The 25,314-nt window shown below is 41.2% G+C and overlaps 2 protein-coding genes across 4 annotated transcripts in view; one reads left to right on the top strand and one right to left on the bottom strand.

Moving 5' to 3' along the window:
- The first annotated feature begins 1,330 nt into the window (after positions 1-1,330).
- The window catches only part of LOC143855511 (ABC transporter G family member 28-like), an 82,556-nt gene continuing 58,572 nt past the window's right edge, over positions 1,331-25,314 (top strand). For 2 of the 3 annotated variants that reach the window (XM_077365655.1, XM_077365654.1), the window contains exons 1-2: positions 1,335-2,168; positions 2,276-2,352. In XM_077365655.1, coding sequence (XP_077221770.1) covers positions 1,933-2,168; positions 2,276-2,352 — 313 coding nt within the window. In that variant the 5' untranslated portion in view covers positions 1,335-1,932. Of the gene's footprint in view, positions 2,169-2,275; positions 2,353-25,314 lie in introns of all 3 variants that reach the window. The other variant, XM_077365656.1, reaches the window with a different exon arrangement.
- On the bottom strand, positions 3,876-8,435 carry LOC143855387 (uncharacterized). The gene is made up of 4 exons (XM_077365504.1): positions 7,787-8,435; positions 6,814-7,600; positions 4,375-4,611; positions 3,876-4,273 (listed from the first exon to the last, which is right to left on the bottom strand). The coding sequence occupies exons 1-4, from the start codon at positions 8,433-8,435 to the stop codon at positions 3,994-3,996; spliced, it is 1,953 nt and encodes a 650-aa protein (XP_077221619.1). The 3' UTR covers positions 3,876-3,993.

Raw genomic sequence — 25,314 nt, 5'->3', positions numbered from 1 at the left:
TCTAACTTTTCTAAGAAATTCCTATCATGGTTGGATTGCAAGAAAATATCTCTGATGGAAAATTATTTCTATGGAAATTTTTTTCCATTGATGAATAAGACTAGGGTTTGGCTTCTAATCTTAAGAGGAGAAGAAGGGAGAATGTCAAAGGGAAAGTCAATATTGGAAGAGATAATATTATTGCTTATTTTTAGTTTTTTTCGAAAATATTGGAAGGGAAATCAAAAAACGCTAAAACGGATTAAATGGGTTGGGCGGTAAATTTGCCATTTTAAAATTTTTAACGGAGAAAAATGAGGTTCGTGAGTTTTAGGGACCTTTTAGCAAATATTTTATAAAAGTAGGACTGTTCAACAAATATACTTTTCTTAGGGACTAATAAGCAATTATTTTGCCATGTAGGGACTAATCAGCAAAAATCCCTTATTAAAATAAAGGGACTTCCATGTTTTTCTTGTTGTTTGGTTGTTTATTGTATATGTTTGGAGGAATGAGATGATTTTTTCTTTAATTACTCTCTTAGATATTTGAGAAAAGATTAAAACACATGGTCGTGCATATATGTCTATATTTAGTTCCCTTTGTTGAATATGATTGTGCGCTCGAGCGCATATAGCTTATATGCGCTTGAGGGCACAAAACTCATGTGGGCCCACATTGTTAGGATGATTCAAAGCATTCATTTGAAAGACTGTTACATAGATAGGGTGTGTACAGAAAATCAGCTCCATTGGTTCATCCTAGCCCATCCAAAAGTGGAGGGCAAAATGGACAGACACCGTTTGCCACAAATCTGCCCATTTTTGCCCTCCACTTTTGGAGGGGTTAGAATGATCCAATGGAATTGATTTTTTGTACAAACCCTATCTATGATGGGGCCTTACAAATGAATGGTTTGGATCACCACAAAAAATGTGGGACACATATGTTTGGGCCCACAAACGCATATAAGCTTATATGCGCCTGACCGCACAATCATTTTCCTCATTCCCTTTCCTTTTTATTACAACTTTTATTAGTGAGTAAATGAATGAGAAGGGTGCTGACCTCATTGTAAGCTTTGAGTGATCTAAACCGTCCATTAAAGAGAACGGCTTAAACATCTTTTTCATAGATTGGATCGCCGTACACGTGGCATGTAGTACATCAGACAAACTCACATGAAAATCATGCCTAATTTTTTGCTATGTCTAAAAGACTCTAAACCACCAACGCGACAAGAAGAAAAGACATTTCCGGCCCTTGAATCCTTGACTCGCTTCGCTGTACTTTTTTAAAGGGAAGTAATATATCAACTTCCCTTTCTTACTCAGTACACACCAATTTAGATTATTTATGACTACTGTTTAAGTTTTTTACGCTAAATGGGGCTGTTCAATGTGAAAAGGGGGAAAAATTTATCACTTACCATTTTAAATTCTCTCTCTTCCCTTGAGTCTCTCCCCGCCTTACTCCCCGCCATTTGTTCTCCTTTTCCTTCTCCGAAAACCAGAGACTCTTTCCAAACCCTAGATTTTCAGATCCTTTGATCTTTGAATCCTCTCGAAATTTCCAGCTCGTTGAGCTCTCCAAATCATCTCCATTACCAAATCCAATCGTTAAATTGTCCTGGCGATTTCTGAACCAGTTTCAAGCTCTTCTCTCTCCTTCCAGATCTAAAAATCAGCTCAAAACCCTCTCATTTCATATCCACAAGCAAATTCAGGGTTTATATGTGCTTAATTTTGTCCATTTCAAGTTTTTCTTCATCTTTTCTATTACCGATTTTTCTCAGGCATTGGATGCTTTCAAACATCCATGATTCTTACAGGCAATGCTAGGGTTAATATGTCCTGGATTTTGTCCATTTCAGGTTTTTTGTACCATTTTATCCAGCTCTAATTTTCTAAGTTCTTTCTATTGAATAATTTTCCATCGCGGAACCTTTCCAAGATGGAGATGAGGAATGCTAGGGCTAAATTGAGACAAATTCCAATTTTTCCTGTCATTGTTATTGTTGTTTTGAGCTTTTCATGGGGAGTAAAGTGTCAAGTAGATGACTATAATCAGTCGGATAATCCAGAGGTTGTACCGCTCTTCGCTGAGCTTGTTTACAATCGGCTTTCCAATCTCACAGCTATCTTGTCCCCCGAGATCCTTCGCAAATTGAGCTTCTGCATAAAGGATGTGTGCGTTTTCTACTTTAGTCTTTTCATTTCATTTCATTTAAAATTTTTATTATGTGTACAAGGAATTGGAATTTAGATTTGATATTTGACTCAACATTGCCTCACAGGGATGCTGATTGGAATGGCGCATTTAATTTTTCGTCGAATTTGGGGTTCTTATCTTCTTGTATTCGGAAAACAAGAGGTATGAGCAATGGTCTTTTATTTCTTATGTTTTTTCCGAGGAATTCTAAACTAAGGGGCGCCCTTGCAAAAATGGGGTGAAAGGGCGTGAGCGCCCCCCACTGGCCGAATGTCACCATTGTCCATTTAATGCTCTTTGACTTCCAACCATAATAAGGGGCGCCCCTCATTTTAGCATACCACTTTTTTTCCTGTTGATTATTGGATGGATGCTGATGACAAAGTAAACACTATGATACGTTAAGAATTTTCGCCCCCACTTGCTAGCGAATTGAAAATCTTGAGATTTTTTTGGTAGGAAAATTCATAAATGCTCCTTACCACGGACATGCATTCACTAAGAAGTGAAAATAAAGAAGACAAGTATGCATGGTTAGATGTTGTACATCTAGTCCTCCATCATTGAAGAAAAGGTTTTTGTTACTGTTATCAGAAAAGATTAGTGGACCTCAGTTCTCATTCAGACAGACCGGGCGTTATGATTGGCCTAGTGAAGTTTTTTTAGAATAATTATCCCCCAGGCGCATGCAGTTTGGATCTATATTGCTGGTAAGGCCAACTTATGGTATCTCAATGATGGAGTTAGAGTTCAAGAACCAAGAAAAGATGATCCAACTATGTCGGTTAGAGTAACAAGTGGTGTTGTGATGTCTGCTGAACTCAATGGAGCCATTGAGAGTGGATTTGTTTTCTGAAAGGAAAAACAGTTAATGGAGTTTTAGATATGTGAACTCAATGGAGCCATTGAGAGTGGATTTGTTTTCTGAAAAGAAAAACAGTTAATGGAGTTTTAAATATGTGAATGAGTTACATCAACAAAGGAAAAAACATTGCTGAAGTATACTGGCTAGTATGGCTTCAACAAAGTATTGTCAAGTTGCATGAGGGATATCTCCCTCATGCAATACTATGCAGCAGTTACACCATTATGCATTGAATTGCATTTCTTTGTTCTCATTGGTTCTAATCAAAGAAGCAGGATTCGTTTCTTGGGCTGGGGAATCGCGATTCCCCCGTACGCGGATCCGATTCGGGAATCAGTTCGAATCCCCGAAAATTGGGAATCGGGGTTCGTATTCGTCGGAACCTCGATTCCCGCGATTCCCAATTTTTAGAACTGTGATTCCCAAGTGATACCCCGCGAATCCCCGACGAATCCTCGGCGAATCCCAACTCCCCAGCGACTCCCGGCGATTAGGCAAATCTCCGTCGAATCCCCGGCAAACCCACGATTCCCGCTCCCAATCATCCCCGGAGCCTTTGATTTCTGCTTTCTAATCCCGAATCGAGTCCCGCTTTCGGTTCCCGCTCTGGCAACCTTGGTTCTAATTCCTCCAAGGATGCATAGCTTAGTTATAAATTCCGTTCCAGTCGCCGTTCCGTTTTGGCTACCGGAACTTGTTCCGGCCGTTTCGTTCGGCGTTCCGGTCGAAAAAAATAGTTAAAAATATGAAAAAATCCTAAAAAATTAGAAATTGTTAGACAAATATAAGAAACACTTAAATGAACTAAAAGACATATTTATTACTTAAAAACCAAAGTTTAATACAACTAAGACATAAAAAAGTAGAACATAGAAGAACAAAAACCAAATACATAGTGCCAGCTGCCAGTCACATCTCATATCATCTCTAAATCTAAATCAAAATGGTGGTGAATCTGGTTGAGGATCATCATACTCAACCGACTGGTAGCCCTCATCATCGCCGTCACCACCACCTCTTGGAGGAGTGTCCTCAAGGTTTGCGTCCTCGTCCTCGTCGTCGGCCGCATCAACTCTAGAAGGCGCTTCAATATTTTCCCATCCAATGTCGTCTGGTGTCAGAATGACATCTTCATCTTCCGCAACCCAATCCATCATAACATCTAGGTGATCTATACTCAGTGGGTCGCTAGTGGTAGAAGATCTTCTGTTTAAGTCCCTGAAAAGAATGTCCAACATAAATTAATAAGTAATACTTAAAATTTAAAGGCACGTGGTGAAATATGAGAAAATTAATTCTAATTCAATTAAGTAGCTTACCTTTCTCGAAACTTGAGGTTGTAATGGACAAATACCAAGTCATTCAACCTCTGGTGCTCCAACCTGTTTCTTTTTGCCGAGTGGATGTGCTCGAAAGTGCTCCAGTTCCTTTCACATCCAGTAGCACTACAGGTTTGGCTGAGAATTCTGACGGCGAAACTCTGTAAGTCCGGGACGTCATTTCCAAACTGGTTCCACCATGCAACTGTAAAGGAAACAATAATAGTTAAGCATTTACTTGTGGAAATTTTAAATAAAATATACTTAATTAAATGAACAAACCAATATACCTGGTTCCAATCTGCCTCGGTTGCGGATTGCCACCTTCATTGCAAACATGCCAGTGGACTCCCGATAGTTCTCAATTTGACTGGTGATGGTGTCCTGTGTAACTTCATCAGGTACTAGTCGATTAATACATTCAATCAAACCTCTGGTGACTTCATGATGCTTGGAGAATGTATATGCGGGTATAGCTGTTTTAAAATAGATCGGCGGATATCTATATCTGAAATAGAAAGTAAATGTCGGTTCTGCCCGTGCTTCAAACAATTTTGTCTTCTCCATATTACCATATCTCTAGAGTCAATAATTTGATATGAGGAACTACTGAACTCAATCACTTGCTGCCGTTATTACTAGTAATATGTGTATATGTGTAATTCCCACTATTGTCTATATCTATGTGGATATCAGTATATAACCCGCGTTTCTTTTACAACAAACACGGCAATTTAAAATCTTTTTTTTATTCATTTTTGATGAAAATGAAAATATTCTTTCATTTATTTTATTTTTTATAGAAAACCCAAGGTAAAGTGAGAGAGTCTTATTTGTACAAGAACATAATATGTGTCTGGAAAAGTTCTATTGCTATTTCTCGAGGTAATCCACATCGATGTAATGAAAGCGAAGGGCCCACGACAATGACGGAACGCCCCGAATAATCGACCCGTTTACCAAGTAAATAGAAGTACGTCTTGTTCATTAACATCCCAGAAATATTCTGCCATGGTTAGGGCAGTTAAACCAACTCTCATACGAGCTCCCGGCGGTTCATTCATCTGACCATGGACTAGAGAGGAATATCCAGAAAGGCATTTCGGGAATCGATCTGATTCTATCTCTGTTCGTTCCGTTTGAAGAAAGGAAGGACTACACCTTTGATCGTGAAATATCGATTGCTTGTTGAACCCTGTGAATCACGTGAAAGTAGGATACTCCAAATTCGAGGGTCAAAGAGTTTCATAAAACGTTCTTGGTGGAGGCAGATACTTGGCATGTCCCCCCTCTTCCAGGTCCGTCACAAGGGAAACGAAAACCAAGATTTGCTTTATCAGGTATCAAACGTGAGCTACGGGCAAATAGAACACCTTTCAGTTGCAAGATATGGGAGGGGAGTCAATGCTTTTTTCTTTTTTGGCACTTTTTTTTTTTTTCATTGTTTAGTCCTTGGATCTGGAAAGAATATAGAAATAGAATCAAATAAAAATGAAATGAAGGCAATTAGTTAATCATAGACATATTTTAGTTAATGGCCGTATAGTAGATATCCCAAGTTATCGCTCACGTATGACTCCTTTAGCTTTAGAGAGAGAGGAGGGGCGGATGTAGCCAAGTGGATCAAGGCAGTGGATTGTGAATCCACCATGCGCGGGTTCAATTCCCGTCGTTCGCCCACCGATTACTTATCCTATTCGATTTTCAATATTCCTATTTACTTTACTATTTACGGCGACGAAGAATATAAATATCACTATATTTATTCCTTTTGCTTAGCTTTACATCCGTCCCAAGGTATCATTTCCAATACATCTGTGGGGCAGGCTCGTACACATTGAGTACATCCTATACATGTATCATAAATCTTTACTGAATGTGACAAATAGTTCCTTGATGTTGGGTAAGTGATTGAATCCTCCTCGCCTTGGAATAAAAAGGATTGATATTGGTGTGATCTGATCCATTATCTGGGATCAATCCCGACCTATTCAAAGATCAGCCCTTTGTCTCTGTGTTTTCACGTCGAGAATTCTTTGCAGATGAAGAGATGTCAAAGGGGCTTATTACTTCCCAAACAAATCCTCCTACATCCACATAAAAAGGGAATCTTTTGTTACATTTGTTACAATAGAACCAAAAGTGATGTGGATTATTCAAGAATCGAAGTCGATTTGCTTTATAAAAAGATTTTTTTTTCAGTCAGTATAGCCTATTTCGGAATATTCATAGCGTCTATTTTATATGGTTCTGTTTATTCATCTTTTCAGAATTTGGAATTAATCAACTCATTTGTTAAAATCGGCCCTAAGAGAATTTTCTTGGACCAAATAATAAATGGGATCTACAATTGGTCATATAATCGTGGTTACATAGACCTTTTTTATGCAATCTATCCAGCAGTAGATCCTTTAGATTCAACGTCAACTATGCTCCAACCTAGGATCGTTGGCGAGGAACATTATGAAACTGCGCAAAGAGTTAAGTAGGACTGAAAAAGAGAGCAGGGTGAAGAAAGCCTTGATGGGAGCATAATCTGACTTCTTGTTCTTTAGCCTAGCCTTGATGTTTTCTTTGGCCCTATCCATGGCCTCATATATGTAACCCATTGCTGGTTTGTCTTGCCGGTCTACCAAATGCAGCACCCTCACCAATGGCTTGCTGATGTTTAGAATATGCTTGCAGCTGTCCCAAAATTGTTTATCCAACACTGTACTCACGATCTCTTCACTCAATCCATGTCGAATGTACCTACTAGCAGTATACTCATCAGACACGAACATCTGTTGTAGGGCTTTCCTATGAAGCACCAGACTCTGTATACTAATGAAATTGGTAGCAAATCTAGTCCACGCAGGACGACACAAGTCCCTCCCACCCGTGAATTTCTGTCTCATCAAGTTCAATAGAGCTGCGTGGTTGTAGATAAACCTCGTAATCTTTCGAGCCCTGTCAATTGTGCTTCCTATGAGAGGAAACACATATGGTTTGCCCAAGTGCTCTAAAATCAAGTCTAAACAATGGGCTGCACACGGAGTCCAGAAGAATGTGGCATATTTGATTTCTAACTTCTTCCCAGCAGCTTTATAACTTGGCTCACTATCAGTTATAAACTGCACCACATTTTCCGGACCTACCTCCAAAACAATCTCATCAAAAATTGCAAACAATGCCTCAGCATTCTTCACTACGCCAGATGCATTAACAGATTTAAGGAAAACTACTCCTTTAGGACAGTACACCAAAAAGTTAATTAAGGCACGTTATTTGGTGTCTGTCCATCCATCGGCCATAATGCTACAACCACTAGTTTTCCATGAATTCTTAACTTCCCCCAAGTAGTTGTGTACTTCTTCTACAGTTTTCTTCAATATCCCTCCCCGTAAATCGTGAAAAGAAGGCGCCTTATAACCTGAGCCTACTGCATTTATGGCATTAAACATTGGCTGCCAATATGGTGAATTAGCAACATTGAAAGGCAGGTTGGCATCATAGCAAAGCATGCCAACTGCCATATCTGCCCGATCAAGTGTTTCTTTTGTTGCCAAAGCACTCTTAATGCTTGGCTGGGATCCAGGGGTTGTTCGTGGTGCAAAGAAATCTCTTAACCCCCCTACAAGACCCTTCTTTTTCCTCTTTGCCCCACTCGGTTCTACAACAACCGCTTTCCCCTTATTCCTAGGCTGAGGTGGTCCCATCGGTTCGTCGTCCTCATCCCCCTCCCCCTCCTCCACATCTTCTTCTTCTGGTGCGGCATAAAGACTACCCACCTCTGCCCTTGATACACTTTTCCTAGCCCCTTCTTTTCTCATTTCGCCTAACATTTGTGACATTCTCCATTTTACATCGGCATTAACTTTTTTACATGCCGCTACATCTCCAGGAACACCCGCTAGATGTTCTTTAAACCGAGTTATACCTCCACCCTTTATGAGTTTTTCACAAAAGGTGCATTTAACACAGTTTTTCTGACTCGGAATTACTAGGCCATAAGCCCATGCCGGGTCATCCGATCTAGCGGGTGTGGAACCAATAGATGAGGCTCCTCCAGAAGAACTCATTTTTTAAGTTGAAATGGAGAGAAAGAGAATAAGGAATGAAAGGAAATTAAATAAAATACCTCCACCCTTAGGTTGTAGAAGAGAAGCTCTTGTCTTTAGTATGGTAGAGCATGTTGTTGTAGGGAGATATAAAAAGCCTTTGATCTTCTTGAGCTTGTAGTGGAATTGGAATAATAAAAGCCTTTGAGATGATCTTTGTTGTTGTAGGAGAAGTAGATATAGTTGTATGTAGTGTAGTGTAGGAGATAAAAGAGTTGTAGTTGTAGGAGAAGATTTGAAGAGGAAATGAGTTGTGAAAAAAAATGGTTAGAGGGCTATTTATAGCTTTTGGGGTGAAAAGAGACTCAAAATGCCCTCCCAACAACTATAAAACGGTCATAAAATGAGGGTAGAAGTGTAAAAAACAGTCCCCAACAGCTATAATGGCATTTCTGTAATTTTTGAGATTTTTATTTTATTTTTTTTCAATTTTTTTTGCAAATAGACGAAAAATGCCCTCCTAACAATTATAAAGCGGTCACAAAATGAGGGCAAATGTGTAAAATACACACCCCAATAGCCATAAATGAATTTATGTAATTTTTTTAATTTTTTTTTTGAGACGGTAGAAAAGGAATATATTAAGAACCGAGATAGTTCACAGCAAAGTACATAAAAGAAGAAAGAGAAAATACAAAATCAAGGAGGGAGATAGTCAAATCGCTCCAAACTAGACCTAAATACGCCACTCCGCGCTAGGGAATCAGCCTCTGAATTAGCTGATCTCCTTACATGCCTAACGGATATAGACGAGAGAGAAACTAAATCATCTAATTCCTCAAAGAGAGATAGAAAGCGCCACGGAGGAGAGGCTGCACCCTGAAGCCATAGAATAACATTAGAAGAGTCCCCTTCCACTATCACCTTATCTATCACAGCCATATCCAAAGATTTAATCCCGCAATGAACAGCTCTCACTTCCGCTTCATTTGAATCCGCCACTCCAATGGGGCCCGAGAAAGCCCAGAGAACATCCCCCTTTGAATTTCTACATAGACCCCCAATCCCTGCGTCACCAGGATTACCAAGAGAGGAGCCATCGAAGTTTAACTTTATCATTCCCTCAGGAGGAGGGATCCAGGGTTGTAATATTTTAACTTTACTAATCCCCTCCTTGCAAATAGTCTCCCAACCTTCCCAAAGATCATACGCAGATACGAAATGAAACATAGAAAGGCTTCTAGCCCAAAATATCACATCGGAAATGATACTGATAAAAATCCTATAAGACGATTTTGCCACACCTTCAAAAACTCGGGAGTTTCTTTCCTTCCAAATGAACCACCAAGAAGCCACCATACACATCTTCCATAGCGTCTTACCCTTTCTTTTCCAGGGGCACCAATCCCAGCTTTTAATGAAATCAGAGATGGTGTTTGAGAGAACCCAAGATACCCCAAAGCGAGATAGAATATAACCCCATATTTCTCGGGCAAATTTACAGAGAATGAAAAGATGATCAATCGATTCACCATCTGAAGAACATAAAGGACAATGGTTGACGATAATCATCCCTCTCTTCCGCAGGAAGTCTATTGTTTGAATTCGACCACAACATACAGCCCAAGCGAAAAATGAGATCCTCGGCGGGCAATGAGACTTCCATATCGACGCAAAAGGAGCCTCCGCTTCGCAATACACCAACTGATGATAGAAAGATTTAACAGAGAAAAGTCCGGATGTACACTGAAACCAAACACGGGAATCACTCCCACTCCTTTTGATGTAACACCCTTCTATCAAGGCCATTAGTTCAAGAACAGAATTCAACTCCCGATCAAAAAAATTTCGTCTGAACTGTGGCTGCCAAACCACTCCTGAGTTCAGCCTTTCAAAAAAATCCGCCACCCATCCTATCTTTTGAGTAGACACTAGATACAGATCAGGGAACATTTCCTTGAGAGGAACTGCTGAGCACCACGGATCTGACCAGAATCGGATTCTATCCCCTACATAGACTTTAAATCGAATACCTTTGGAGAAAGGAACCTCAACCTTCAAAATGTCCCGCCAAACAGTGACACCTTTGAACTTATAGTTATCCGCAGAGCACCAATTTCCTTCCCTCACCCCATATTTGCTTCCTACTACTCTTACCCATAAAGCAGACGGTTCTGACCCAAACCTCCACAGCCATTTACCCAATAGAGCCATATTAAAGCCTCTTATTCTCCGAATCCCTAACCCTCCATTTTTCAAAGGGAGGCATACAGAACTCCATTTAACCAAGGGAATTCCACCAGAGGAAAGAGAGCCCCCCCACAAAAACCTTCTTTGGATCTGTTCAATTCTTAGGGCGACACTCACTGGGCATTTGAACAAGGAAAGAAAATAAATGGGGATGCATGATAGAACTGCTTTGATAAGAACTAAGCGCCCACCTTTAGAAATGAGATTACGCTTCCAGGAGTCGAGACGCCTCTCAACTCTGTGAATGATGGGGTTCCAGAATAGTTTATTCGGTCTTCCCACCCCCAAAGGAAGGCCGAGATAAGATGCGGGCAAAGGCTTCAAAGAGCACCCCAGAATCCTAGCAAAAACTGAAGCTTTGGAAGAAGAAACATTTAAAACATATAACCCAGATTTCGAGAAGTTAGTTCTTTGGCCTGTAACCATCTCATAACACCTTAAGATGGCTTTAAGATTCAATACCTGAGAGATCACTGGGGCACAGAATAGCAGCGTATCATCTGCAAATTGAAGAAGCGAAACCTCCACTTTATTAGACCCAATTAAAAAGCCTTCGAAAAGACTTAACTCACTACCTTTCCTCAAAAGCCGGCTAAGAGACTCCGCAACAATCACAAAGAGAAAGGGGGAGAGAGGATCCCCTTGCCTTAACCCCCTAGATGATTTGAAAAAGCCTTTGGAAGAACCATTAATGAGGACAGAAAACCAAGCTGAGGATACACAGGCTCTAATCCAGCCTCTCCACCGAGATCCAAAACCCATTTTTCCAAGACTATAGTCCAGAGACTCCCACTCGACCCGATCATAAGCCTTTTCCATATCAAGTTTGCACAAGACTCCTCCTTGACCACTACGCCTGTATGCGTCAATAGCTTCGTTTGCAATGAGTGAACAATCCAAAATTTGACGCTTATTAACAAAAGCGCTTTGACTATCTGATATTATGGAGGGAAGAACTAATTTGAGACGATCCGCCAAAACTTTGGCCAATACTTTATATAAACAACCGACTAAGCTAATCGGACGAAAATCCGCCACCTTTGAAGCCCCTTCTATCTTGGGAATGAGGGTAATGAAGGTTGCCCCAGTGCCTTTATCTAGAGCAATCCCGTCAAAAAATTCTTGAAAAAAGCTCATCATATCCGATTTAACAAAATCCCAACAAACTTGGAAGAAAGCCAAACAGAATCCGTCCGGGCCAGGAGCTTTATCTTTCGCCAAGGAAAATAAACATTTCTTTACTTCTTCTTCAGTAAAAGGAACTTCCAAAGATGCAGCTTCCCCCAAACATAAGCTGTCAAACTGCACCTCTTGCGGGATAGGGCGGAGGATACCATCAGAAGAATACAGATCCTTGAAGAATCTGAGAATTTCTGCTGTAATCACCTCTTTGTTAGAAACTCTTTCCCTCTCCACAATCAAAGATTCAATTCTATTCTTTCTCCTATGAACACTAGCCATTGCGTGGAAATAGGCAGTGTTTTTGTCACCCTCCACGATCCACTTAACTCTAGATTTTTGACGCCAGGTTATTTCTTCCTGAAGCAGCAAACGATTATGCTCGATACTAACCCTGCCCATCTCCTCCCTCTCTTTTTCCGAATCAAGACCACACTCCCCCAGTGCATTTAATTCCACCATTCTATTCTCCAGCCACCGCTTTCGCCCGTGATCACATAGCTTTCTCTCCTTAACCCACTCCTTCAAGTTTGCCTTAACAACTCTCAGTTTGTTTCCAATAACTTTGTCAGCCGGGCCTGCCATCTTACAAGAAGACCACCAGCCCCCTAACCTCTCCACCATCTGGGGAAATTCCAACCAAGCAATTTCAAACCTAAAAGGAGATGGACCCCATGATTCCATTCGAGGATCTAAAAGAATTGGACAATGATCCGACACCAAATGAGGAAGCGCTTTCTGAGAAACCTCGGGAACGAGTTCTAACCATTTCCCAGAAATCAAGAATCTGTCCAGTCTACTTCTACACTGCCCTCTGGCCCAAGAGAAAGAAGCACCACTCAAGGGAAGATCAACTAACTCATTATCTGCTATAAAATCGGAGAATACCTTCATGTTATTAGTGATTCTAGTACACCCCAACCTCTCCCCTACTGCCTGGATTTCATTGAAATCACCCCCAATGCACCATGGGTGAGAGCAACATTCTCTAACCTTTACCAATTCTTCCCAAAAAAGACCTTTTTCGGTAGATGTGAATGGACCATAGACTCCAGAGAAGAGCCAATCAGACTTATCCACTTTCTTTTGGAGAGAAACTGAAATGGAAAAGTCTCCATACCACACCTCCTGACTAGACCAAGAGATGCTATCCCATGCTAACAGTAAACCTCCCGATGCCCCTTTAGAAGCTAAAAAAACAAAATCCCACTCCTTATTAAAACCCAGCCTTTTGAAATCTAAACGACTAAGGGAGATCACTTTAGTTTTCCTGAATGCAGACTACCTCTGGCTTCCAGACTTTTAGCAGTTCTTGAACCTGAGATCTTTTCTCCTGGGATCCCAAACCATTAATATTCCAAGATAGAATCTTCATAATATCACTTAAATAGAAGGCATCTTCCCCAATCGAGCATCTGAATTTCTACCTTTCTTCTTCGAGAGAAAGCTCTTCCCACTAGAACCCGATTCATAATTAATGTTCGACTTTAAGCGAAGTAATTCCCTTTTCAATCGACTCGAACTGAAAACTGTAGACCCGTTAGAGACAGGAATTCTACCTTCATCCCTTTGTTCTGCTACCTGAATTGCATCTCGGTACTGATCCTCAGGGCCCGCATAGACCAAACCCAATTTCTTACTAATGGTCAAGGTGTGGTCAACCATATACTCAACCAGATCGTTTCGAATATTCATCACAGGGATCATCCCACAATTCTCTTCAAAGTATGAGGATATTCTCACCAGAGAAGATGAGTCGAAACTCCAACGGAAGCTTGGGTTGAATTCAAAGTTGGCTCCTGAAGCAGAAAACTTAACTAAGAATCGAAAAGGAGACTCCCTTTGAAGGCTAAAAAAACGATTCCCCAAGCCACTCATCCCACTGAGGTCAAGCAAAAAAATCTTCCGTCCACGGATCCAAGGTAGACAATATTCTTTCTTAGAAATCAAAGAACCGATTTCCTCTGCATCTCCTTGTTCAGTCAAAACTTCTTTCCAGTCCCCTTTCACCAAATTTGCACCATTTAACCCTTCAGCATCCTCAAAAACCTTCTCCTTTGCCCGGTCCTGTTCAAAAACCAAGCGGGCACTGATCCCGCACGCAAGTATCTTATCGCGATAGCTTACCTGAGAGTGAGAGTAGCTGCATAAGGACGCAGAGAGGAATCCATGGTTAACACTTCCTGAGATTTCGAGAGTGGGGAATTGTCCAGGAGAACAACCTAACAATTTCCACTCAAAATAGAAAGGGATAGACTTGTTAAAAAGCCCCTCAGAACTTAATGGGAAGGGAGGCTGACAGCCTGGGCCCATATCGACTTCCGAGTCAGCCCAGCACGAAGGCCCAAGGGAAAAGGCTGGAAGAGAGAAATTTGATTGAAGTGCTTTTGGCCCACTCGCTTGATCTCCACACGATAAAGGGGGCTCGTTTATCAAAACGTCAGAGCTGGAGGCATTGGGAAAAACCAAAGAATGACTTCTGCAAGGGGAGATAGCAGAGAGGATATCTGCAAAGCTATTAATACTAGAAGAAGTGGGGCCCACTCTAGGAGGGGGAGAACAGTCAAGACCACACACGCTACGCCATCTGTATCTTTCTGGCGACCCCAAATTTTGAAATTCAAAATAACTGCCACCTGTTCCAATGCTATCTTGCACATTCAGCGGCTCATGATAGAGCTGGTGGCTAACGTGCACCGCCTCCTCCGTCCCTGCCACGCCGATGGAAACTCCATGCTCAGTCTCCAAGGACGGAATTTCTTTGGTTGCAGAAATGTCATTCACTGCCTTTACAGAAGCATTTAGTGGTATTAAAGGATCTTCAGCTACTTCTTCTTCATAAAACTCGTCGTTTCCTTTGTTTGTTGAAACCCCACCCTCTTTTACCTTCTCGAATTCGGATTCCCCATGAGAATCAGCTTTCACAAAGGAAATATCACCTTCTTCTTCAAGCAGATCTTTTGAAGCTAGAATCCATCTGATGGACCCATCAAGAGATACTTGAATCGATATCTCCTTCCCTGGTGCACCAGACGCAATTAGAAGAATACGCCCTTTTTTATAGCCATTTCCAGCACAGCATGAAGGATCGATTTCTACAATCTTACCTATTTTTCCCCCAATCCTCCTGAAGTTATCCTCGCACCAAGCTTCCGGCGGGACGCCTTCGATACTCCACCAGAAAGGGTTACCTTCTTTTGGAAATTTGTCAGTCCACACCCTAAGGTCAAGAAAAGGAGAGTTAACTGCGTTTTTCCAGCACGATATTATCTGAGATCTACTAATCCCTCTTGGAATGGATATCTGAACTTCCCGTTTCGCTATTTTATAAACCACCACCCCTTCCGGCATATTGCTCTTCCGAGATAACCAAGACTCCAAAGCCGCCAAATCCCCAGACCAACCTTCGCAGAGATTTCCCCATAATCCCATATCAGCGTTACTGATCGATTTAAGAGGAACCACCTCCACATTAAACTCCATACCTTCCGACGTGGATGGAAAAATCTTCCCCACACTCGGAGCAAGATCTGGCTTTTTCAGGGCACCCACCCGATGCTTCTCTTTTAACTTATTTTCAGGGTAGGAGGATATATTAAAATCCAAGCTTGACCAGAACTTGTTACATTGCCAGCATTGAACTCGTTTGCTGAAATTTCTAAATCCACATTTGCAACACCTCCATTCCCCCCTTTGCCCATTTTTCCTTCTCCTTAAGACACTTTCAAAACGTCTAACATTTCGGTTTTTAATCTGAGACCACCCAGAATCTGCACCAGAGTTCGAAGCTCCTACCCGATTTCCTCCGCCCATGCCAAGAGGAACCAGATTTGCACCCGACGCAAAAGATTTTCCTACACCATTCCCACCTATAGGCATTGTTTCCCCTCTCCTCATTTCCTTCAGACGTGAGACTCCCGGCAATAGAACAGAGATGTGCAGACCCTTCACAGGGGTAAACCCTCCAGATTCCGACTCTGATACCCACGATGGCACAGAAACGGAAAATGGAACCGAAGCAGATGTAGAAACTGAGACAGATACAACAGGAGAAAGAGATGATGCCAATGTGTTCGAGGAAGAAGACTCAGCTTCAGAGACCTCAGAAACCGATTCAGAGGAAGAAGAGATCCTGGCTGAAGCGATGGTTTCCTCAGGAAGCAGAAACCAGACAACCACCTCCACACTTGGACGGCGACGGAGAGGAGACCTCTCCCCACTACCTCCCAACTCAGATTCCCTCCGAGCAGCTTACCAGCCGATAGTCCACCGCCATCGAGAAACTCCAGAACGCCCTCCGAGTCCCATGATATTTATAGATCTATCAAGTGACTCGTCAGACTAGCTGGACAATACCGGAAACTCTCGCCGGAATGGTCCAAGACACGATCGGAGATTGCTGGAGATATCTGCAAGGGAACCAGCGGCAAATCGAGATTATTTTTTTAATTTTATTTCGAATTTTTTGGAAAAAGACAAAAAATGCCCTCCCAACAACTATAAAACGGTCATAAAACGAGGGAAAATCTGTAAAAAAACAGTCCCCAACAGCTATAATGGCATTTCTGTAATTTTTGAGATTTTTATTTTATTTTTTTGTAAAAAGACGAAAAATGCCCTCCTAACAACTATAAAACGGTCACAAAATGAGGGCAAATGTGTAAAATACACTCCCCAACAGCCATAAATGAATTTATGTAATTTTTTGGATTTTTTTATTATTTTATTTCGAATTTTTTGAAAAAAGACGAAAAATGCCCTCCCAACAACTATAAAACGGTCATAAAGCGAGGGGAAATCTGTAAAATACACTCCCCAACGGCCTTAATGGCATTTTTGTAATTTTTTCGAATTTTTTTGAATTTTAGCGCATTTCCGGCGGAATTCCGACCGGAACGACCGGAATGGACCGGAATTCCGGCCGGAACGGAAAATATGCCCATTCCGTTCCGGAATCCGGTCCGGAATTTATATCTAAGATGCATAGGAAGCTTGGAGACGAGAAACTTTAAATTTCACACTACCCCTAATCTGGAATTCGAGTACATGAGAGTTAGAATCCTTAGGAAAAATAATACCTTGAAGTTTTCTTTGCTCTTCTACAGTGTTATAAACTCGACCCGGACGAGAGCTCGGCCAAGGTAAAAAGGAGTCAACCCGGCCGATCCAGTGACGGACTTGGTTCTCATTAACTCGGGCAAGTCAAATGCATTTTTTATTGACTTGGTAGGGCAAAACTCATAATCAGACGAGAACTCGGGAAAAGATAAAATTTGGTTAACTCAACGAGCTTGTTCATGTAGTTTTTTGACAATGCTCTTCTATTACAGAGAGAGAGAGAATTGCTAGCATGCTATATTTCACAGAGGACTGGGATCTCTTGTCACTTATGCTCGGGCGAACTAGGCAAAGGATTGCAAAAGGATTGTTTTTTTTTTTTTGAATGATGGGAAATTTTAGAAAGAGAAAAAAGAGAGGAGGGCCCCCGCAACCGAGATGGTCAATACAAGAGGAATACAAAAACGAAAGAAGAAAGAAGAACAAGCATAGAACCATAAGCCTCTCAAGGGGGAAGAAAATCAAACAACTCTAATCCTTCTCTGGCAGCTCCATCTCTAGCTAACTAACCAGACCTCCTCTCCATTAGTTGATCTTCTGACGTACTTATAGGTGATGGATTATCCCGCCACACGCTTCTGGATCTCATCTAACCAATGCACGAATCTCCATGGGAGAGGGTGACTTCCTTTCAACCATCAAATAACATTGAGCGAGTCACCCTCCATGGTTAGGCGATTGAAGATGTTACTCTCTCTGATCTTCATACCCTGGAGAACCGCTCTCACCTCCGTCTCATTAGTGTCTGAGATCCCAGTGGGACCTGAAAAAGCCCATCTCGTCTCTTCATACTTATCTCTTAATACGCCTACTCTTACTGGCCGAAGATTCCCCTAGCTAGATATGTCAAAATTAAACTTCATCATGCCCGGACCTGGCAGTTCCTATCCAGGGATGGAATCTCCATTTGCTCGCTACTAAAGCACATCTTTCTCCATCCATGCCAGAGGTCATAGATGGAAAAAAAAATCTAAAGCTGGGGAGGGTTTTTACCTATGCAATAGTGAGGCAATTAACTTTGTATTGATGAATTTTTCCCTTTTAAAACAACTTTTAAATACTCGTGCATTCCTCTCCTTCCAGAGGAGACATATTGTGGTGCATAAGACACCTTTTTTAGAGAATCTTACCTCTTTTCCCCCGTGGAGAGAAGAATCAACACTTCAACAGGTCAATGAGCCTTGAGGGGAACGCCCATAAATGCATGAAAAGGGTGCGGGGGTGGGGAAGCATAGGGTCTAGAATAGTCTAAGGTTTGGAGCGTCATGGGAGCGTTAATGTAATATTTTCATGATATGTATTTCAAAATTTAAGTACATAAAAAAATAGCAATTTCTAACTATCTTCATATAAATCTTTTCAAAATTTAAGTACATCAAAAAGTAGTAATTTCTAACCGTCTTCATTTTCATGCCCTCTTTCCTCGTGCTTTCTGAAGATTTGCCTCTGTGCTTGCTCAAGTAGCAACTCCTATGAATCCGAGTGATAAGATTTTAAAGCATGACAATGCTGAAAAAGTGGATCCTTCTATTTACAGAAGTTTAGTGGGCAGCTCCAATGAAGTACTTTGGACAATCGGAGGAGTTTGATGCAAGTAAGTTGGGGATGGGATAACTAATGGCGTAATAGAAACAGGTTGGGAGCGCCATGGGAGCAGTTTCCATCTCTCCAGGATCACTCTCCCAATAAGCTCCTTCCTAAGGAGCGCAGAATCGTGGTTCCGGGTTGGGAGCGGCACCCGGAGGAAAGATTCCCGCTTCTAAGGGAACACCCACGACACTTTGAATCTCCCCAAAACTCTACTCTACACTTATCTGCCCATCTTGTAGTGAAGGAATATATGATCCATTGTCTCATTTGACTCCATGAAAAGCGCTCAAATGTCCAAAGTCATCATGCCGATTGCACAGGTGGTCAACTGTAAAGATTCTTTCAAGATAGGCAGTCCATCAAAATGCACACCTTGGGGTGCTGGAACAGCCAACTCTCTAGCTAAGAGCGAGGCCCGGGACTAGGAACAAGCTGATGGTAGAATAATTTGGCGTTGAAGACCCCAGAGTTGCACCAGTTCCAAATACTCTTATCTTCACCAGTCCTCCTGACGTAACATGCATCTAGCACCTCCAACAACCTAGCGACCTGGTCCGGCTCTGTCAAAACAGTTCCTTATGAAATTAATCTTCGGAGATATCCTTCCCTTCGCTCACTCAAACCAATCCTTTAGTAACACTTCCTTTTCCGTAACCACAACAAATAAGTCATGAAAGACACCTTCAAATAGTCCTCTTGAGTGACACCAGTCACACCGCTTATCATGTCAAAATCTGATCCCGTCACCAAACTCAACTCAACTCAACTAAGCCTTTTTCCCAAACTAGTTGGGGTCGGCTAATGAATCCTTTAGAAAATTTTCATGAAGAAGGTGAAAGAACCTACGAGGCTCAAATTGACTAAGTCTAATCCTGACACTAGTTGGGTTTGTCTACATGGATCATTTTCTTCCATTCTCTCCTATCCAAGGTCATGTTCTCTATTATGTTCCTAGACAACAAGTCTTTCCTCACTGTTTCTACCCAAGTTGTTTTCGGTCTGCCCCTACCTCTTTTTACTCCATCAACTTGGCACGAGTCACTTCTTCTCACTTGAGCATCCAAAGCCCTACGTTGGATATGCCCAAATCATCTTAAGCGGTTCTCTCTCATCTTCTCCTCAATTGATCCCGTCACCGAAGTAAACTCAATATCATAGCTGCTCATAAAACTTGTATTTTTAGTTCAAGATACCTCTCCACACTGTAATTCCTTTATGTATGAATCTGTCATCTGATAACCATTGACCCTGTGAAACCCATAGTTGCACTCAACAACCTGAGTCCAAAGATGTGTCTTTCCTCCCCAAACCTCCAAAGCCACTTCCCAAGCAAAGCACTAGAACTCCTCTAAACCTTCTAATGCCCAGGCCGCTACCCTTGACAAGCATGCAAACCTCCCGACTGACTAAATGTAGTTTTTGCTTGTCATCTGATTCTCCCCATAAGAATGTCCTCTAAATCTGTTCTATTCTGGTGATAACACTCATCAGACACTTAAGAATTGAAAGCTAATAAATAGGAGGTTGACTAAAACTGCTACTTAATGAGAGTGATTCTGCTCCAAAGAGACCAAGTTCTGTTGGAGAAAATTGGTGTAGTGGTTGAGAAGAAGATAAGAAGATTCTTCAAGGTGTGTAAACGCTTTCCTTAGGACGATATTCGCCCCCACCAGTAGTGTGCATAGGGGACCACGAACTCGCCTCCAAGATACAATGAAGCTCGGTTCCAAACCGATTGACGTTCTGCACTGAACGGAATCAAGCCTGAATCACCCTTGAATTTTTGCAAGTACTTGAGACCCAAATGACTGTGTGCAAAACAACAGTGCACTTGATAGAAACTTCAAAAAACCAGTAAACAGAAAGTTTGTAGGGGATTTTGAGAGTGAAAAAGAATGTAATAAGTTATTGGAATCAGTAATTTTGGGTATGCAAAGCTAGATTCCTAATTGTATTTGTTTTGGGCGTTTTTTGCTCTTTAAATAGAGCTTCTGGTGTCTTTTTAAGTTGAAAAACACCCTTTATGGACATGCTTTCAGTGGGTTTGAATTCTGACCCTTAGATCACGTCCAATCGCTCCTCGCTACGATGCGGCGTGCAAAGTGTGCCTAAAAAAGGGCCACTATGCACTCTATAGCCCATTGTCCACGCTGCGCGCGTGTGTGCTAGCGCGGTTCCATCCATAGCTAAGACCCATTGTGCAACAAACATTAAAGAGTAGTGGGTAAAGCTATTTAAACCCATCTCCATCTTTTTGTCAAAGCAATGTGGGACTGTCTTTTCCCACAACTTTTGCACTCTTCTCTCTTTCTCTCTCTCTCTCTCTCTTGCAAAAAGTAACTCTTTCCAAAGAAAAGTTTTTTTTTTCCAAAACATCCTTAGAAAACTTTTTCCAAAACTCTATTTTCACTTAAAACTAATGATTTTGAAAATCAAAATCTAACAAGTTCCGCTTCCATGTATCCAGTCTTTTCTCCACAATTTCCACCATTGGATCCCACTCCCTCTTTTGAGGTTTATCCACACACAATGGGAGACCTAAGTATGTTGACGGAAACTTATCAACGTTCAACCAAGTTGACTTGCAAATCCTTTCACTACCTCATGGTCCTCATCTGATATGTGGATTCCAAGGAATATAGATTTGCAAAAAATTGACGTCTGACTTGTGCCCATCTCGCAGCATTGGAGAATAGACTCCAGGTTAAGAACCTTATCCACTTTAGGTACATAGAAAACACCAGGGTATCATCTCCAAGTTGCAGATGAGAAACTTTTAGCTGTCGGTTTCCCATTCTTGTAGCATTCAGCTAAGAGTCTTTGCTACTATCACAACTACAAAATGAGGAGAGGGGATCGCCCTGCCTTAAGCCTCTGGAAGAATTGCAGAAGCCTTTAGGAGACCCATTAATCATGATTAAAAACTAAGCTGAGGAGATGCATCTCATGATCCCAACGCACCATCGATTTCCAAATCCCATTCTCCTTACGAGATATTCCAAACAATCCCATTCCACTCGGTCATAAGCTTTTTCCATGTCCAACTTGGATAAAATACCCTGCTCACCCTGTTTAAAGGGAAATCGTAGGGAGAGAAAACCTGCAGAGAATTGTATGAAATGAGCTTTTGTGGAAAACTGACAACTTCGATGTTGTTGAATGCGGTATCAGACTGGTTGCTTTGGGGGTTACATTTAGTGTGCTACCTGTTTGCTTTTTGACCCACCGCCTTGTTGCTGTTATATGGATGATTTTAATCGAAAAGGAATCATCATTTTTTAATCCAAATCAGGGTTTTTGTCTCAGAAGTCACCTTAGAAATTTTGATTGAAGTTTTATATACCAGTTGCCTTGATGTTTTTGTGAGTATAACTGTTTTCTTGGGGATCCGTTGAGTGCGTAACCCATTGGTTCATATTCCTTTACCTTCATGCAATTATATGGAGAATTTGATCCAATAGAGTGTTTTTTTTTGTGGTGGGGGCAAGGTTGCTAGAGCGGAAATCAAAAGCGGGAATCAAAGGCTCCCGAATTGGTCTGAAGCGGGAATCGTGAAGTCGTCGGAGAGTCGCTGGAGATTCGCCGGGAATCGTTGGGGAGTTGGGAATCGTCAATGAATCTTCGGGGAATCACCGGAAAATCGTGTTTCACATAACATTAAACTGCGGTTCCCAAAAGTGGGAATCGCGTTTCCGGGGAATCATAAACCGCGATTCCCACAAAAGTGGGAATCGGGTTTCCGGCAAATCTGAACCAGGATTCTTAGTTTTTGGGGATTCGGGAACATTCCCGTTTCGGATTCGCGAACCGGGGAATCGCGGTTCCCCACTCCCAGGGAAGAATCCTGCTTCCTTGGGTGGGTGGAATGGTTGGCCTTTTGCTCACATTGAGTTCTTGCATTGTCAAATATATGATTGTCCTTTGTTTAGCTGTTTATTTAGGATACTTGATCCTCTAATATCATAAATGGAGGCCCTAAAACTTTGATTTAATCACTTTTGGTTTTGCTTTCTTCTCTTCCTCTCCATGTAAGGGTAATTTTCTTAAGGTTCTTTGTTGCCCACTGGCAAGGCATGGCTTGTCTCCTCCATAGTATCTGAGCTCAATGTTTGATCCAATATCTTGTCTGCTTTTTACCACCTGATTTTCAAGATATCCAAATGCTCAACTGGTGCCAAATTTTGTAACTGATACTTTGCAATCATAGCATCACTCAAACAAAGATTTATTTTAGGAATTCTTTGCTCATTTTAGTTTTTTCTTTTTTATTCTTTTATGTAATATGGGGTCACATTTCCTCTGTACCTTTATTTACTTCCTTACCCTTACCTTTTGCTGAGATGGAAAAATTACAGCCAGACTAAGTCTGATTGTTTCATGAAGATGCCTAAAATGTTATGACCTAGTCACGCTAATAAGCACGACAAACATTATAGTGCTGAACATAAGTGCATGCAATTTTGCTAAATTTTTTTTCTTCTTTCACATCAAGTGTGTTATTGATTATAATTAATTTGTTATTTTCTCATTTGAGGGGTCCTTTCATACTATTAAGAATGACAAACATTACAATTTGTTTTTGAACGGTGACAAATATTACTATTTTAAACATAAGTGCATCTAGTTTAGATAAAATATGTCATTTTTCTTTAAAATCAAATATGTTATTGATTATAATAATTTTTTTAATTTCCTCTTTTGAGTGGTCTTTATGTCATTTCTATGGAGCGCAACCTATTGATAAAAAAGGGCGGCCCAGTGCACAAGGCTCCCGCCATTGCGTGGTCTGGGAAGGGCTAGATATACGCAACTTACCCCTGCTTTGCATAGAGGCTGTTTCCGTGACTTGAACTCGTGACCACCAGGTCACAATGGAGCAACCTTACCGTTGCGCCAAGGCTCGCCCTCTGTGTACAACCTATTGATGCTATGGTTAAATGAACTTGATGTATGTGATACGCGTATATAATACCCATTCATCTTTGTATAATAGATTAACAAGATTTTTTTTTTTTGAAATATTAATATATTGAAGGAAGGAACCGAGAAGGTTCACAAAATACAAAGAAAAGGAAAAAGAAAATACAATTTACGGAGGGATATATTCAAACCACTCTAAACTAGCCCTGCTAACCCCATATTTGGCAAGGGAATCAGATTCGCCATTTGCCGATCTCCGAATATGTGAGAAAACTGCAGCCGAATCAGAAACATAATCAGAGATCTCATCCATAAGACTAAGGAATCTCCACGGCGGCGGAGCAAAACTCAAAAGCCACTTTACCACATTTGCCGAGTCCCCTTCTACTATCACCTTGTCCAGGATGAGTTTATCTAAATGTAATATTCTGGAAGCCGCTTTTACTTCCGCTTCAGAAGAATCGCTTATACCGATTGGACCGGAAAAAGCCCAAACCACTTCACCTCTATCATTCCTAAGAAGACCACCAATTCCAGCTGCACCCGGATTCCCAAAAGAAGCACCATCAAAATTAAGCTTGAAAAAACCCACGGGAGTAAGAGCCCACTTTTGAATCACCTTTGATTTGGAAAACGCCTCATTGCATATGATCTGCCAACCCTCCCACAAATCATAGGCAGAAACCGTACAGAAGAGAGGAGAACTTTTCGCCCAGTGAATAGCTAGGGCAATAATCTTCAAATATAGACCATAGGAAGATTTTGCCTTTCCATTAAAGATTCTCTCGTTACGCTCTTTCCAAATGGACCACTAGACTGCCAATAAACAAATTTTCCAAAGAACCTTGCCTTTTTTCTTCCAAGGAACAAAATCCCAGCTTTCAAGAACTTGATCAGTAGAGTACGGAAAAACCCACTGAATACCGAATTTCACCAAAATCAAACCCCAAACTTCGCGAACATAACTACAACGTATGAATATATGATCAATTGATTCTCCATCCTTTAAGCATAAAGAACAATGATCAACTAGCCACATACCTCTTTTTCTTAAGAATTCAATAGTCTGAATGCGACTGCAACTAACAGACCACCCAAAGAAACTTACTCTTGGAGGGCAATGGAAATTCCAAACCTTGGCCGATAAGGATTCCTCAGAGCCAATAGCACCCCAATCATAAAATGACTTAACTGAGAAGAATCCGGACGAATCCAACATCCAAATTATTTTATCCGAACCAGACTTCTTATAAAGTATTTTTCAATTAAATCAAATAATGATGAGAGAGAAAATAATTCCCTTTAGAAAAAATTCCTGCGAAATTTTAGACACCACACCACTTTCTGATCCACTCTTTCGGAGCAATCGCAGACAAGAACATTCTTTTCCGCAGCTACAATAAAAAGATCTGGGAAAACAATATTCAGAGGGTCCTTTGAACACAAACATCAATCCAAAATCTGATCCTATTTCCATAATAGACTTTGAAGCAACACCCTTTTCTGAATTCATGGCTCAAAATAATAATATCCCTCCAGGTAGTTGTACCTTTCTTTTCAAACCGATCATCCGACTCCCAATTTCCGGAGAAAAAACCATATTTACTCCCAATAACTCTCACCCATAAAGCAAACCTCTCTTCTCCAAATCTCCACAACCATTTGCTCACGAGAGCTAGGTTGAATTGCTTAATTCTGCGAATACCCAGGCCTCCATTTTTACGAGGAAGGCAAACTTTATCCCATTTTACTAAAGCAATTCCACCCCCATGATTTGATCCGCTCCAAAGGAATCTACGCTGGATTTTCTCAATCCTCAAAACCACACTAGCCGGGCACCTGA

The sequence above is a fragment of the Tasmannia lanceolata genome, unplaced genomic scaffold, assembly GCF_043159265.1.
Source record: "Tasmannia lanceolata isolate RefF3 unplaced genomic scaffold, GAP_Taslan_0.1 ptg000021l, whole genome shotgun sequence".
Lineage (NCBI taxonomy): Eukaryota > Viridiplantae > Streptophyta > Magnoliopsida > Canellales > Winteraceae > Tasmannia > Tasmannia lanceolata.
Note: the sequence above shows the minus strand (reverse complement) of the source record. Positions and strands in the feature narration are given on the sequence as shown.

Bases quoted from the DNA above. Each gene is read 5' to 3' on its own strand.
- LOC143855387 (XM_077365504.1), bottom strand. From the start codon at position 8,435: ATGAGTTCTTCTGGAGGAGCCTCATCTATTGGTTCCACACCCGCTAGA. The intron at 7,601-7,786 runs GTTATAAGGCGC...ACTGTCCTAAAG, and splicing joins CATAAATGCAGTAGGCTCAG to GAGTAGTTTTCCTTAAATCT. The intron at 4,274-4,374 runs GTAAGCTACTTA...CATTCTTTTCAG, and splicing joins AACCTCAAGTTTCGAGAAAG to GGACTTAAACAGAAGATCTT.